The sequence below is a fragment of the Sus scrofa genome, chromosome 14 (assembly GCF_054392235.1).
Source record: "Sus scrofa isolate SSC_HxYL_T2T_F1_AM1 chromosome 14, Sscrofa_HxYL_maternal_Yorkshire_Landrace_v2.0, whole genome shotgun sequence".
Taxonomy (NCBI): Eukaryota; Metazoa; Chordata; class Mammalia; order Artiodactyla; family Suidae; genus Sus; species Sus scrofa.
In genome coordinates, this window is record NC_139396.1 from 110,184,185 (window position 1) to 110,201,327 (window position 17,143).

General features: G+C 39.9%; 2 protein-coding genes across 14 annotated transcripts in view; one reads left to right on the forward strand and one right to left on the reverse strand.

Annotated features, from left to right (window-relative positions):
* Positions 1–16,673, reverse strand: part of GLUD1 (glutamate dehydrogenase 1) — a 36,548-nt gene extending 19,875 nt beyond the window's left edge. Inside the window, 4 exon segments of the mRNA NM_001244501.2 lie at positions 615–678; positions 1,550–1,605; positions 2,849–2,929; positions 16,099–16,673. Of these exon segments, the coding sequence (NP_001231430.1) occupies positions 615–678; positions 1,550–1,605; positions 2,849–2,929; positions 16,099–16,543 (646 nt within the window). The 5' untranslated portion in view covers positions 16,544–16,673.
* A 230-nt stretch (positions 16,674–16,903) lies between these two features.
* Positions 16,904–17,143, forward strand: part of SHLD2 (shieldin complex subunit 2) — a 114,977-nt gene continuing 114,737 nt past the window's right edge. For 10 of the 13 annotated variants that reach the window (XR_014827458.1, XM_084996430.1, XM_021073594.2 and 7 more), the window contains exon 1: positions 16,904–16,963. The gene's annotated coding sequence lies outside the window, so the exon portion shown is untranslated. Of the gene's footprint in view, positions 17,097–17,143 lie in introns of all 13 variants that reach the window. The other 3 variants (XM_084996429.1, XM_084996427.1, XM_084996434.1) reach the window with 1 other exon arrangement.

Sequence of the window (17,143 nt, forward strand, 5' to 3'; positions counted from 1 at the left end):
ACAGCATAATACAAAAACATCAAGCAAACGAAGACTAGTACCCTCATAAATTTAGTCTGACTGGCAAAAACTCCTAGTAACAAATATTAGGAGCCCCAGAAAGGCTCAAAATCAGCCACTGATGGCAGAGTAAGTCAGCATGAGCCTCTGCACCTCTTAGCCTGTGCCCAAGGCTTAAAGGAAAGGCCTGCATAAGCCTTCAAGTCCAAAGGGCATCAGATTTCTCACTGTTTTTGGAACTCTACTGTAAAACTGCTTTTTGCATATGAAAAATTATTTATATTGCAGGTATTACTCAGTTCTTAAAATCGTTTTGGATGTAACAATAGAGAATGTTCAATGCTGTTATACTGATCAAGGGCCTTTCTCTATGTCTGTGCAAGGAGAAGAGGTGGAAGTGATGCCTCTTGGTGTCTACATGGCATATTGAGAATTTCTATTAGAGATGTATCATAATAGGCCCAGGTATATTCACCATATTTAACACAGAACTCGATTTCTCAAAGGAAAAGGGTAAATCTATCTACACATGTATAGAAAGAGCAGGAGTTTGAATTGAGACAATTACTTTCTAGATGTTTCCACTCTGCAGAAACCTACATAGCAATACATACCAATAAAGCCCTTCTTTGCCAGCTCCATGGTGAACCTCCTTGTGATCTTTTCCAATTCATTATCCTGTCAAGGAAAAAAAGTGAAAACAAAAATAATAATGAAAAAATAATTTGAGGGAAAAACCACTTTTGGAGATAACAGTTGCATTTTATTCTCTATTTATAGAACATTTTCTTTGTGTGATCCTCAGAACAACTCATAAAGAAGGGATATCCATTTTAAATGTTATAAAAGCAACAAATAGGATAAACAATAAAAATTTTACCTAATTAGTTAAGATATGTCACTAAAACCTTGAGATCCCAACGTAAAAATCTCAAATCATAGTTATATATATAAAACCTTATTTTATTTTTTTGTCTTTTTGTCTTTTCTAGGGCCGCACCCACAGCATATGGAGGTTCCCAGGCTAGGGGTCCAAATCAGACCTGTAGCTGCTGGCCTACGCCAGAGCCACAGCAATGCAGGATCCAAGCTGCATCTGCAACCTACACCACAGTTCAGGGCAACGCCGGATCCTTAACCCACTGAGTGAGGCCAGGGATCGAACCTGCAACCTCATGGTTCGTAGTCGGATTTATTAACCACTGAGCCACGATGGGAACTCCAATAATATATAACTTTATATAAATATATATATATATAAAATATATTATATTTGGAATATATATTATAATGTAAGCACAAATATAATATGAAGGTACACAAATTACCTTTTAACCAAGTAAGAAAATGAAAAAGGACATTGGTATAAGCAGGTGACCTTTTATATGGCAAAATACTCGATGAGTTAATTATTTACTTGTTTTTTCCATTTCTTTTAAAAGCAACAGGAACCATGAATTTCACTGGTATAGGTAGGGATACACAGAGCCCAGTAATTTCAAGTCCTTTGTAAATGTACCATGTGAAATAATGTCAATTCCATACTTACGGTATAGTTCTTGGGGTTGATCTTAACACCAGCTTTAGCACCCCCAAATGGCACATCTGAAAGAGAAGGCTGAAAGTTGTTATTCCATATAAAGGGTAAAAGAATAAAAAAGCAAAAAGCAGTTATATTTTAAAAATGTATGCCCCTTTAAACTTTAGTTTCAGAAAATGCAAGAAATAAATCCACAATGATCTCTTCTACAACATTGTACTTTCTTCCCCTTTTGGCTGTGCCCAAGGCATGAGGAAGTTTCTGGGCCAGGGATCAAACCTGCACCAAAGCATCGACCCAAGTGGCTCCAGTGACATGGCTGGATTCTTAACCTGCTGTGCCACAAGAAAAATACTAAAATCTTGTTGTATTTTAATTAAAACTCCAGTGAACAGAAACTATAAGGCTAATAAACAAATTACAATGCATATTTAATCTGTGTGCCTTAATACCTCTAAAATATAACAGCATATTTATTTCCCTTCTATCATGGTCTTATTTACAAAGTATAGAAAGGGATTTAAGCAAAGATCTATGCCTAAGAAAAATCCAATGAGTTCCTATAAAAAGTTCCCCATTAAAAGAAGACTAAGTCGGAGTTCCCGTCATGGTGAGTGGAAATGAATCTTGACTAGGAACTCTGAGGTTGTAGGTTCGATCCCTGGCCTCGCTCAGTGGGTTGAGGATCTGGCATTGTGAGCTGTGGTGCATGTTGCAGATGCAGCTCGGATCTGGTGTTGCTGTGGTTGTGGCATAGGCCAGGAGCTGTAGCTCTGATTAGACCCCTAGCCTGGGATCTCCAATATGCTGTGGGTGCGGCCCTTAAAAGCAAAAAAAAAAAAAAAAAAAAAAGGAAACAAACTGTATCATTGATTATCTTAAAAGAGTTCCTGTTGTGGCACAGCGGAAACAAATCTGCCTAGTATCCATGAGAATGTGGGTTTGATCCCTGACCTCACTCAGTGGGTTAAGGATCAGGCATTGCCATGAGCTGTGGTGTAGGTCACAGACACGGCTTGGATCCCATGTTGCTGTGGCTGTGGTGTAGGCCGGCCCCTAGCTTGGAAACTTCCATATACCACAGGTGAGACCTGAAAAAGGAAAAAAAAAAAAAAAAAAAAAAGACTAAATCTTAATTAAGATAACTGAAAAGTGATGTAAGCATTAAGCTGTGCAATCTAGAAAAAAACAGAAACAAACAAAAAACATTCTGACATGGTACTCCTCTAACATCTTAAAAATAGCCCTGTATGCAAAAATATTTCCCCAAAGAATTACTATTAGGTAGCAACAAAGGAGATCACTTACCAACCACTGCACACTTATATGTCATCAGAGAAGCCAGTGCTTTCACTTCATCTACGCTCACATCAGTGCTGTAACGGATACCTGGCAGTTAAAGAAAAAAAAAAGGGAGGGGGTGAGAAAGAAGGGGATGTATTTAGAACACCCCTCTGGCATGTTGAAAAAAAGTGCTAGAAATTGAAAATGTCCACTTTTCACTGGTTATTTTTAAAAACACTTAAAAGTAGCTTATGATTAAAATCAAAGTCAAAAGAAAAAAAGCTGCTAATTAGACACCCAGAAAGAATGAGCCCTGAATTTGATTCAAGTACTCCCATATTTAAGAGAAAAAGACTGGTGCTGAAGTTCAGTTTTTGCTTTATAGTATGCTCATGGACTGGCAGTTTGAAAAAGCTTCACTAGCCACTTTAAAAAGCTGAGTTCTTGTATGTTTCAGAAAAAAATCTATCTAAACATAAATGACATGTTTCTAGAGAATTTATCTGTCTGCATGGGATCATAAAGAAACTTTGGCCTATCAGAAAAATAAAATGAATATACTTAGAAAAGTGAAGAGTTCTCTTGTGGTGCAATGGGTAAAGGGTTCCTGTGTTGTCTCTGCAGCCGCTTCGGTTGCTGCTGGGGCACAGGTTTGATCCCTGGCCAGAGAATTTCCATAGGCTATAGGCATGGCCAAAAAATAAAAAGGGGCTGGGGCGGGGGGATGGGACAGAGCTCTTATAATAACTGTATCTTGCATATAATGGGTTTCCAGATTATTTGTGGAATAAATTTACTTTTATTAAAATTTCAGAATGAGTAATGACAGGGTTTTTTGTTTGCATATAGCAGACAGCTGTTGCTATACAGCTTGCTTCCCCATTTTGTTCAGGTCTCTATTAAAATTTTTCTTCATTCTGAGAGGCCTACCCTGACCATCCCATTTAAATAGCACCTCTTTCTCATCTGCATTCTCTAGGCCTTGCTACCTTATTTAATGTGTCCCAGGGACTTTATGTTTACTCTCTGGCTTCCCCACCCAGGCAAGACAGCACCATGAGGACAGACTTTCTTTTGCTTACTGATTTAATTCTTGGTGCCTAATCCAGAAAATGGCATGTATTAATAGGCACTCAAAAAGTAAAAGCACCAGGGACTAAGAAGTATTTCAGGAAAAAAAAAAATTAAAAATTTCTAAGACTAAATATTTGTTTTTTAAAACAAAAGTTGGTTTTTTTAATAAAAAAATTTAATGGAAATACAGTTGCTTTACAATATTTTACTAGTTTCAGGTATACAACATAGTGCTTCAATGCTTTAAAGTTATTATAAAATATTAGCTATATTCCCTGTACTCTACAATACACCCTTGCAGATTATTTTATTTATTTTTTAAATTTTTTTAATTTTTATTTTTTTTGCTTTTTAGGGCTGCACTTGCAGCATATGGAGATTCCCAGGCTAGGGGTTTAATAGGAGCTACAGCTGCCGGCCTACACCACAGCCACAGTAATGCCAGATCCGAGCTGTGTCTGTGACCTATACCACAGCTCATGGCAATGCTGGATCCTTAACCCACTGAGTGAAGTCAGGGATAGAAGCCTCAACCTGATGGTTCCTAATCGGATTCGTTTCTGCTGCACCACAATGGGAACTCCTGATTACTTTGTAGTATAGTCTGAAGTCAGGGAGTGTGATATTGCTAGCTTTGCTCTTTTTTCCTCAAGACTGTTTTGACTATTCAGGATCTTTTGTGCTTCCATATAAATTGTAGGATTATTTGTTCTAGTTCTGTGAAAAATGCCTTGGTCATTTTGATAGGCATCGCATTAAATCTGTTGATTACTTTGGGTAGTATGGACATACATTCCTTGGCATCCACAAGTATGGCCAAAAAAAATTAATTAAAACACTAAAATGAATAGTTATTAGTGAACAGGCATTATTAGGCATATCATTTAATGGAAACTATACTAGTCCAGAGAATTGGGCTGGGTACAGTGTCCAGCATTTCCTAACCAAGTGAATCCAGCCCCAAAGCAACTGCTGGGGACATCTGCCCTTGCTCACCTCTAGAGATGCAAACAATGCTCTTACACTTCATGCCAGAACTGCTTGGGACAATGTGTATGAGGCAGCTGGCATAGTGTCTGCAAACTTAACCACTATCACTGATATTTTCAGCGTTACAAAGAAGTGGTAAATAACAATTTTTTTTTTTTTTTTGCTTTTTAGGGCTGCACTTGAGGCATATGGAAGTTCCGAGGCTGGGGGCAGAACTGTCGCTGCAGCTCCTGGCCTACCCCACAGTCATAGCAACGCCAAATCCAAGCTGTGTCTGTGACCTGTACCACAGCTCACAGCAACGCTGGATCCTTAACCCACTGAGCAAGACCAGGGATCAAACCCACAACCTCATGGATACTGAGACACAATGGGAACTCCCACACAGTTATTTTTTTAAAGTCTAAATGGATAAGATTTTAAACAAGCAGTTCAATAAACTTTCATTTTTACTACTTCTCAAGACAAATTTACGGGGGTGGTAAAATGGTACACTATTAAAAATCAGTATTTTTCCTATTACACTTGAACTGTTTTCATTGTTCTCTTAGAATCTGTGGAAGTAGTCACTAAGTTACTAAGTTATATTGCCTTTCCTTTCTTTTTTTTGGCTACATCCATGGCATGTGGAAGTTCCTAGACCAGGGATTAAACCTGCGACATGGGAATGACAATGCTGGATCCTTAACCTGATAAGCCAACAGGGAACTCTTTCCTTGCTTTAAGTGGGAGAAGTTACTTTCCCTTACCCAGTGCTTATAACTAATACATTCAGTAGGAAACAAAAAAAAAGCTTGAAATCAGAGTTCCCATTGCTCTGCAGGTTAAGAACCCAACTATTATACTTGAGGATATAGGTTTGATTCTGGCCTCACTCAGTGGGTTAAAGATCCTGCATTGCCGTGGCTGTGGCGTAGGAAGCAGCTGTAGCTCCTTCGATCCCTAGCAGGTGTGGCCGTAAAAAGACCAAAAAAAAAAAAAAAAAAAAAAAAAAAGCTAATTATTAATAATAAAACAAGCTTGAAATAGTAACATTCATAAATCAAACAGCAATCCTAACATTGTAGACATAAATGCTAATTAGACATAAGGTCCCTCTTCTATAAAAAGGTATAAACAAAATGTCTATTTTATTGCAGAAGTCCTGGAATGATATGAGTCAGAATCTGTGCATGTAACAAAAAACATATTTTCACTGAATGACACCCAGGAATTCCTGTTTGCAAAGTGAAATTTTCTTTCTTAGCCACACCCATTTAGAACTCAACTGCAAGACACTGAAGAGAAGTAGTTACATCAATTACCTCTAGCTCCATTGGCATTTTCTGCAGGCTATGAACCCATGAAGACTTCTAGTGAATCGAGGCAAGGGAGGACTAAAAGCAAAGTACCAGAACAGTCAGGGAAATAAGTCCTTATTAAGGATGGAGACAGAGAAGGACCCAGAATCCAATGCAGAGGGGACCTGGGCTAAAAAGAAGATATATGCTTTTATTTTAACTTTCTAATTAATTAGTGATATGTGAATGTTTTTACTTCTGGAAGTTGGCAGATCTACTAGTACAGGGTGACTCAAGCTGTTAATCTGAAAAACAAACAAACAAAAAGCCTCTCAACATATACCAGTAAACAAAACACTGCACTAAATACCTGAAACAAGTAATGGGCTCCAGTAATATAAGGGAAAGCTAGTTACTCTTTCTCCTCTGGGATTGGAAGCCAAAGCTAATTACTAAAAAATATACTGCAACCTGAAAATTCTTAACCATATTCTAATGAAAGCTAAGAATATGACTGCAAAAAAAGATAACATTCTTTGTTCAATTTGTAAATTCAGTGGATTGGGAGGTATTAGCACAATGAAGGACAAAATGACATATACTCCAAAGTTCTGAAAAAAATGGGGAACATTTCTGAATGCCTACTGAATTTCAAATAGTAAAGTGAAAGACAAAGTCATTCAATAAAGCCAAATACATATGCATAAAAGAAAGCTGGAAAAACTTAAAATACTTTAAACCAAAATGAAGAAGGATCATATTTGCAGTAGGAATATTTTTACTTTTTACAAAACCAAGCCTTTCCCCTTTCCTGTGGCAGAGAAGGCTAAGGATAAGCAAGACCAACAGGGATAGGATGGGGCACAGGGATAGAAACTAGAAGGAACAAATTTATTACAGAAATGGAGAAAAGTATATTATAGTTTTTTTTGGTATAATGAAGGCTTAGAGCACCATTAGCCTATGTTGACACTAGCATTACCAGCATTTGGAAAGAGATCAACTGGGTCTTTGAAGGACAGATGTAATAATGGAAGTAGATGCTTTTTGGAGAAGGTGGAGTCCATGGTTGGCAACACTGGAAAGGGAATTGGGTGATCATAAAAATGTTGACCACAGGACTGATGTCATTAGAAACGGGGTCTAAAATGAAGGATCACAGCTGACAGAGTAATCTGTGCTTTCAGTACATCAAAGAAAACCAAAGAAACACTGCCCTTGACAATGTTCACTATTTATCAAACTTGGCAAACTCAGAAGAAGGGTTGGTAATAGAACTTTGAAGTCACACCTCTGATTATCTAGAGATATTAACTTAATGCATAGTTATTTTGAGCTAACTAGTATCCAGATGTTTCAGAAGAACATTAATGAAATACAGGCATTTGAAAACTATACATAGCACAAAAGTATTTCTCAGCCTTTTAACTTAATTCCCAAAGATTTTCCTAAACCCTCCAGGGCCTAATGATTGGTGTATAGTAAGTAAATCAAAAGCAAAAACTGGGTAGGTTGCTATGGTGATGAAAAAAACACATCAGCTCATTACTCTGAAAAAGATGCAGTGAAAACCACAACCAAGCTTGAGCTTGAATTTTTCTTCCTTTTGCTAGATGACTCAAAAGCAAAAACATACAAAAAAGCTCCTACTGACTAAGTCACCATTGTTTTTCATGATGAATCATTAACTAAATACATTCATGAAAACTCAAATAATTTTAAAAGTTACTTGAACCTGAGCATTTTAATAGCGTTTGATTTATTCATCAGGAATGCAATTTCCAACTGTATTGTCTCTTTTCAGAAACTATTTACTCAGTAACTCAGAGTTCTACCACAAGCCTAGAATCCCAGAAAGGCAAAGAGGACTTAGAACTCTTAAAATGCATGTACTAACACTCTTACCATTTACTCATTAATAACTATTTTCTCATTTAATACTGATATAATTCCCTAACTTGTAATAAAGAGTATAACTTATTTAAAAAAGAGGAGGGAAAAAGCAGTGAGGAACCAGTACCCGCCAGCAACTAATGACCATTAAAAATACTTAAGTCTCACAAAAATTCCTTCAGCACCAGGAAGGAGCATTTTGTATAGGAACTAAGGACAATCATACACTTTAATTGCTTTTGACGGCATCTGTGTACTATTCTATGTACGAAGGCAGGGAATAAACATTTTATATAGTTTTAACCCACTATCAAAATCTTTATTTTAAGCAGTTAGAAGAGATAAGCTTACCAGGAAGCAAATGTTTAGTTTATTCTGTAAAAACAAAATGGAAAATACTTCATTTCTTCTTTCCATTAAAGTTTTAAAATTATATAACACACATGCATATGTTTTCATCAAAATTCAAATAAAAAAAAGCTGAAGTCTTCTGATTACCATTTGTGACTCCAGTCCTTAGGGGTGACCATTCTTAGCAACTTTAATGTACACACATCCTTCCAAGTCATTTCTCTGTATTTATGTACATACATATTCTATACATATTTATAGAATATATAGCTGTTTTGTGCTTAAGTATTTAACTTACTGCCCAATGGATGGAGGGAAGAATATGCATTAAAAGGGAGATTCTGTTAATTTCTGTTTTACGGATTACTTATTCTGATAATAAATGACAGTAAACTTAGTCACACTGCATACCAAACAGGTCTCAAGAAATGATGCTAGTAAAGCTGGTGCATGTAAAGTGGGTAACACTTAGTAAAAGACAAAAATAATTTGTTATAAAAGTCAAAGAGGTAAAGACTCAAAAAATTTTAGATATCCAGTTTCATATAAATTATCTACAAATCTAGATGATATCTGAGAGGCATCTTTGAGGAAGAGAAGAATTATAGGGATACTGGAGACAAGGTAGGGATAGGTTCCACAGAGACTGTACTCTTTGCAAGGGAAAGACTGAGAATATAGGCCTGTATTTCCATTTTTCCTAAGGACCATTTTACACCAGATTTCCTTTATTTTCAAAATCCAATCCTTTTTCCTGATAACGTTTTTCTCTCCCTGATTCCACCAGTTTTTCTAGCATTGTTTCAGATAAGAAAACTGAGTCATCTTTGAATCTCCATTCCATATACCCCACCTGTTGGGGGAATCCTGAAGCTACCCAGGAGCCCATCAAAAGCTGCTTCATTAGAACAAAAGGTGCTCTTACCACCCAGGAAATTCCAAGGGACTTAGGAACTTTGTGTAGGATGCTCCTACCATTCCCCATAACTCAGGAAATACAAGGGTTTCAGGAGCTCTGTGTCAGCAACTGGAGTCAAAGGCCAAATATTAGAACAATGGATGCTCCCAGCACCCCTATCACTCAGGAAATTACAAGGATTTTAAAAGCTCTGTATTAGGAACGGCAGGCAGAGACCGAATAAATATTTATCAGGCCATAAAACAACACATAGTCTGTCCCCATGTCCCAACACACACAGTCCTACCTCCAGCTTGGATTAAAGCCACCTCCTCTACTTCTCTTTATCCAAAATGACCTTACCAGGGAGTTCCCTGGTGGTCTGGTGGTTAAGACCTTTCCCTTATCTAACTCCTATCCAGCCTTCCCTACTTCCAGATCAAGACTGTATTTCTCTAGCATCTTTGAACTAGTGTAGCAACACACTGTCCAGCGTGCTTTCAACTGAGTCACTTATTGACTGGTTCCAGGAAGAGAAAATCAACCTTTATAAGTTTCACTTGTGTCATTTCACATTCTCCTCTAGCCAAAAAAGCAATTCAAAAAAATCGGAAGGTCTGGCAGACTTTCTCCAAGAAGAATCAAGAGAAATAGCAATTCATGATAAACAAACTCTTCTTAGTTTTTAGGAAGAGACACTCAGATGAAAGCATTTAAAAATTACTGCACTGAAAACCCTTGAAAAGACATGAAATCACACTCTGGTAGGGAAATGAGTTGTTCTGGCTGAAATTAAACTGTTTAAACACCAAAGCTGTTCAAATTTCTTTCAATAGAAAACTCTCTTTAAATCTAAAATGTTCTCTCATCCTAAATAACTAGAACAAAGGGACCAGTAAAGATATCTATGAATGCATTTGTTTTCTAGGAAGGTAGTTCTTCTAATAGCTTTTAACAGATTTCAAGTGATCCAAAGTAGTAGAAGTCAAGGTGCTGATGGCATGACATGGTTCTCAATCAGTGCTTACCCTAAGATACAATTTGTAACTTTTTTCATGAATAAAGTAATGACTAAGAAGATGGGTGCTGAAATCAGATGGCTGGAGCCTGAACCCAATCCCGATACTTATTGCTGTGTAATTTTGCCAAGGGAGACCTCACTCTTCAGCCTTAGTGTCTGAATTTGAAAAGCTGTGTTAACAATGTATTCATGAGGTTGTTCTGAGGAATCAAAGTGATGCACAAAAACCTTAGCAAAATACACGAGATCTTAATAGATGTTATCTATTATTGCTATCCCTTGCTTTGCCAGTTGACCTTCTGAAAGCAGACTCTCCCAGGTACAGCTGCCTTTGTGACAAGTAACTAAAAATGTCTTGAGCAGCTCTCTTGCAGACTGTCTTCTTCCCCTTCATAAAACCTTTCCTGCCTTTATTAGCAGTATTTCATACACTAACACTTCAGTCTTGATAGTGAGAACTTTTAATTTCTGCCTCTGAAAGAGGAAAGCACTGATTCTTCTAGAAAGCTAGGTCAGTTTTAGATAACAGCTGTGGACTTAAGACTGTTCATGGTTATCTTGTAGGGAAGGATTGGGAGTAGAGCTGTTTCATTTTTCATTTTATAACTTTCATTTTTATCTGAAATAAAATATATATGTATTTCAACAGCAGTTTGTTAAGTAGAGCAATTAGGGGCCATTTATGAATCAATGTCCTTCATTAAAGTGATAGTAAAGGTTTTTTCCTTTATAATTTGTATTATAAAAACCTAATTATGGACAATAGAAAAAAAAAGATGAAAAGTCTCATTTTAGAGGGATTTTTCAAATCCAAAAGCTAATAACTTAGTCTTTATTGGTTCTTGGCAGAGCCCTGGTATCTTTAACAAAACAGGATTAAGAAACATTTTTCCTAAGCAACCTAAACTATCACCAACAGTGTGAAACCCAATTTCTTCCCACTCTGTCATAAAGTTCATATGTAATGGTCATGTCTTGTACTTAAGGATTCAAACACTGTCAGTCTTATTGGAGTTTTTTACATACTGGTGTTTGTCCTCCAATTTTTGATGCCCCAATTCCTGCAAAGCATACTTTGCATAATGAGTGAGCAGTAACTTTTTGTCTTCCTGCATGTGGGGTTTTTACTGCCAAAGCAAACTAGCTAAAGGAGAATTACACAAAGTGACAGAAGGACTGAAGGACAACCTGGCATATGGATTTCCAAGATTATCATAGCTCTTCAGTCCCTAGTATATTCAAGGAGAGGAGGGGAGTGGAGACACCTGGCTCCCCTAAAATAAAAGGACTTTTTAACAGCAATGCATGCAATTCATATTTAACTAAAAAGTATTAACAACCATAACAATAACAAAGACAAACACCTCAAGGCTAAGAGCTAGAGGGTAGAAGACAAATGACTTACATTCTGATTGAACTTTCAGATTGAGTTAAATTTTAAATTTATATATAAAGTCTACATTTACCTTGTGGCAGCGGATGTAGACACACACTCTAAAAATATTAGAAAGTGTGAATTTATTCCAAGTTACCTATGTTTGATGGTTGTCAGTTCAGCAGAGAAGAAATAAGTCAGAAACCATTTTTTCCAGTGAAATCAGAGGATATCTCATTTTAAAACACTATCAGTACTTTCTACAGTTTCCCCCAAAGCACTACCATTCACCACAAAATTAGATTCCAGAGGCCAAGGCGGACTTCAATACTGTATTGACTCCAATCCGAGCAGCCTCCTCTGCCCCCACCCCTGCATCCTGCCACCCAAAGATGAGAACAAAGACCATTGACCTCCTACAGTTTCGCTTTTTTTGTATTTTGCTCTTAAAAACAAGTCTATGGGTTAACTAGGGTATACTTTTTTTTTTTTTTGGTCTTGATATCTGCAGTTAAATAAAAGATTTAAGTCAGTGTATCAGAGGAGTCCACCAACTCTATTAAAAGATAATGTTAGAAAGTTCTAAGATAAGAAGAATCAGTCACAGGAAATTTGGACCCAGTAATTTAAACCTGAAGACCAGGAGGTGGGGGTGGGGATGGTGGGGGGGTAGGGGACAGGAGGACAGGCAGCAAGAGAAAGTAAATTGTCTCCTACAATGAACTGCTGTCATCCATCTCTCTACTTCCCCCTCAAATAACTTTTAGGTAATAAATTTCCTTCTAAAAAGGCATATCAATCTCAGGTAGGTCCATGACCAATAAAATAGAGAGTTTATTCTGAGAATGTTAACAGGAATACTACTGTTAATATTCTCAAAGCCTAAGTTTCCACAAGATTCATCTTTGCTGAAAATATTTATAAGGGCTTTCTTAAAACTTCCCTTCAGGGAGTTCCCGTTGTGGCTCAGCAGTAATGAACCTGACTAGTCTCCATGAGTATTTGAGTTTGATCCCTGGTCTTACTCAGTGGGTTAAGGATCCAGTGTTGCCATGAGCTGTGGTGTAGGTCACAGACGCTGCTCAGATCCTGAGTGGCTGTGGCTGTGGCGGAGGCAGGCAACTGCAGTTCCGATTGGACCCCTAGCCTGGGAATTTAGGTCTGGCCCTAAAATGCAAAACAAACAAACAAACAAAAAAAACCTCCAAAAACCAAAATAAAAAAAAACAAAAAAACCTCCCTTCAGAGCCTTAAAGGATACTCTTTTGCAAATCCTTAACAGATGCAAATCCATTGGCTTCAGTTAAATATGGTTATGTAGGAAAAAAGTTGCACAAAAATGATATGTATTATTAAATATTTACCTGTGATAAAGTACACATCAGCCACCCTTAGGTTTTAAAACCACCTGTTTCCCTTATAGAGATTATAAATTATGATTATTGCTTTGCTTCAACCTTGAGTATTCTATTTTGGAAAACACAAGTACAACGTTGCTCTTGAGGAAAGATTAGAAAGCTGTGGATGGGAAAAAGGATGAAGGGGAGCAGACAAGTTCCCCCTCCCCCAAAGAACAGTTGCTTGACTAAGCAGAGGAATGAGAATAGGGAGAGAAAAAGGATGTTTAAGGGGGGGAAGGACCTTATTCAATGAAGTTCATAGAGATTATCCAAAGCATTTAAAAAATCTCAATCACCTAATAGATGCTGTATTTCTAAAACTTGAAACCAAGGAGGTTAACAACTTTTATAGTGTTTAATTAGAGAAAAAAAAATCACTGAAAATATTTCCCTCTTGGAATATATTCTCTGCAATAAGGGCATCTAGAGAACTTTGTCTAGATACTCGTGTTGCAACAGAACAAAGGGTGGGGAAAAAAATGTAATTGTAATGTATATATGTAAGGATAACTTGATCCCCTTGCTGTACAGTGGGAAAATAAAATAAATAAATAAATAAGGGCATCTAATGGATTAGAAGATCCCCTTTGTTTTGAAAGCAAAGCATGGATGCCTACAGTACCCAATTTTGCTGATCTATTTAGTATTATCTAAACACTTCAAAATATGTTGAAGAGCTCCCACAGGTATATAATCCTCCCCAATCCTGTTCTCTCCATAAAGTCTTTCAAATTTCTTAAGTTAATAAACCTTATACAGGCTGATTTTCCTTCATATTATACTATCTTGCAATGCCTGCTACTATTTATTAATTACAATTAAGTTTCCATTTATATGCCACGAGTTAGTAGTGCTTTCAGTAGCATGCCTTCTTGTAAATGGGATAAACAGAACAGAACTGTATCTTTCGCTCTAGCAGAATAGCTCTAGCAAGCGCAAGTGCTACAATAACAGTGTTTTGTATGGCTGATGCAATTTGTTGCTAGGTTTATTAATAGTTTGATATAAAACTGCTGTGGCAACAAGAGGAAGAGGACTGAAAAACTATGGCAATCTTGAGTTGCTTTAGTGAGTTTGTGGAATTGTGACTCATAATGATAGGAAAGGGCTTGGCATATAAAGAACAGCATAATATAAAAATCAAGGGAACTAAATCAGATTCTGCAGAAAAATAAGCTGATTTAGTTGCATATCTTTTAAATGACTGGAAAATACTGCCAAAAGGACAGTATAAGAACTTGATGTCCATTCTAAATAAACACTACACTTTAATATTTGCTAACTTTGCTTCTTCTTTCAACATTCTGTCTGATTGTCTTGGGATGGTGAGCTTGCATTCTTGGTTAGAGATTAAGGGAGTGAGGAGGAAGAAGGAAGGTGACATAGGAAATGGACAGTGTGAATGTTTTATGTAATACTGGAGCTAGAAAGAGAGATCAAAGTGGTTCAAAAGTTGGTTTTAGGGAGTTGCCCTCATGGCTCAGAGGTTAGCAAACCTGACCTGTATCCATGAGTACTCGGGTTCTATCCCTGGCCTCGCTCAGTGGGTTAAGGATCTGGCATTACCATGAGCTGTGTGTATATAGGTTGCTGACGTGGCTCGGATCCCACGTTGCTGTGGTTGTGGCATAGGCCTGCAGCTACAGCTCTGATTCGAGCCCTAGCCTGGGAACCTCCATTTGCCAAAAGACTGGGGCCCTAAAATGACAAAAAGTAGGTTTTAGGAGAGAAAAACAGAGAGCTGGAGGGTAATTAAGCTCTAAAGCTAAGTCCTAGAAGTGGGGAGGGCCAATGCAAAACTAGCAATTTGTAAAAGTAAATCATTAAGCAGTTTGAAGCAACCTTTGTTCCTATACTAAGAATGCCAGCAGAGCTCAGATTTTTCAGGTAGAGAGATTTCTAAAGATCATCCTTTTAGTCAGCTGGTATAATAGAACACCGGACCAGATTTACCCAAACAAAAGGTCTTGACAAAGATCCTCTTTATTAGCCAAGCAACCTCCAGCAAGATTCTTTACCTCCCTGGGTCCTTTATTCTACATAATTTAAAAAATAGAAATAAGTGGTTTTGCCACGTTATTTTTTAAGCACTTTAAACATGCACTGTGCAATTTTGGGGGGGGGTGTTATTTGCTCAAGAAAGCAATCTTAACTGTAGAAGAAGCCAAATCTACAGACATTCAAAATTTTAAACTACAGGATAATTTGTTAACTATCAAAATTTAACCGACTCAGCTCCTTCAAGTACTTTATCTTTTCCTCAAGCTCAAATCTAGTACTAGCTAGGATCAGTACACACCCCCCGGGCTATTTCATTCCATTGGCTGGCTGGCCGTCCTGCAGTCTAAACCCTTTAGATTTATTGTCAGGACGCCCGGTGTTTGTCAGATGTTACTCTGCTCATGTATTACCTTTTCTGTGTGTGCAAGACCGAAGCCGTCAGGGTAGGAAAATGCATAATTAATAAACATGTAATTAATAAATTCATTTAGTTAGTAAAACTGGATTTCAAACGTAAAAGGCGATTCATTTTGTATGTTCCTGTGTCATCTGTCACTGCTGTAGAAGGGTGAAAAAATCCGCAAACAATTCTTTCATGGTTTGCATTCGCATGAGTCATAGAAGCCCACAAAATCTAGCAGAGGCACAATCAGATAGGCCGGTCAATCCCTTTTCCACAAGTGCTTTTCGTTAAGACCCACCCAATTTGTCACAGACGCTAGGATCAAAGAGCGGTACGGTGTCTTCTGCAAACAGCATCAACATGCAGAAGCCGGGGGTGATGGCTAGCGGGGGAAGGAGATGGGGTAACTATACGGTGGTGATAGGGTGGAAAATTCACTATCCACTGGAGCCTGATACATCCGAGGCCGGGCTGGTGGGGCGGGGGGGACGTGGGTGGGGGACAATGCCCGCCCGGGCTGGACTGAGCCGTGGCGGGTGAGGCAGGCGGCCAGGCGGGGCAGGGCGCGAGGAGCTGGGTAGCGCTCACCTCCCTTGCAGGGCGTACGGTGCTGGCTATGCTGGGCCCGGTAGCCCTCGATAACCTCCCAGGATCCGTCGTCGCGCCGGATGGGGAAGGACAGGCTCAGCACATGGTTGCAGGGCTTGATGATCCGCAGGATGCCACGCACCCTGTTCCGCTTCTGCTCCTCGCTCTCCCGGGTCTTGAGGTCCTCCACTAGCTTGTCCTCCACGATGCTGGCGCCGCGATCGAAGAAGCCCTCCACCATCTTGAAGAAATTGGGGTCGTCCTCGCGGTCGGCCGCCGCCTCGCTATAGTGTCGCCTGGCGGGCGGCGCGAGACCCGGCTGCGGGGCGGTGGCGGGCTGCCCGCGGGTCCGGCCCAGCAGCGCGGCCGAGTCTGCCGCCGCCGAGCCCAGGGCGGCGGGCCCGGCGCGGGACAGCAGCAGCGCTTCACCTAGGCAGCGGTACATGGCGGCGGGGCGGAGGCCGCGGAGGAGAGAAGCTCTCGCAGGCCCGGGGACTGACGGACGGAGGGAGAAAGGACCCGGCACTGTCTTCCCTTTTAAGCCGCAGCTTCCTTCCTTCCTGGCTGTCCCCTCCCCTCCGCCGCTCGCCGCCTAACCCGGAGGACGGACTTTGGGGGCCGCGGGCCAACGTCGCCTGTGAATGGCAGGGCGGGGGGCGCGCGCCGCCCAGGGAGCCGGGCCTCCGCCTCCGCCGTGGCCTCGCCCGGCCTCCCCGGCGGCGGCGGCGGCGGCGGCGCGTGCCGGCGAGGCCGCTCGGAGGCGCGCAGGCGCGGGCGGGCCTAGCGCGCATGCTCGCGGGGCGGGGGTGGGGGTGGGGCGAGGGCTCCCGCAGGCTGCTGAGATCTGCCCGGAGCTGGTGTCCTGGTAGGTCTGTGCGTGGTCCCGGCCTTGCCGGGGAAGGGTTTTTGCCGGGGGAGGGGAGGCCTCGCTGGGGAAGGGACCTTCCAGCCTCTGGGGGGCGCTAAGAGTCTGGTTCCGGGACGGAGCGTGGGTGAAGGTAGTGTGGTCTGGCGGTGGGCCCGGGGCGAGTGAGTCATGGGTATC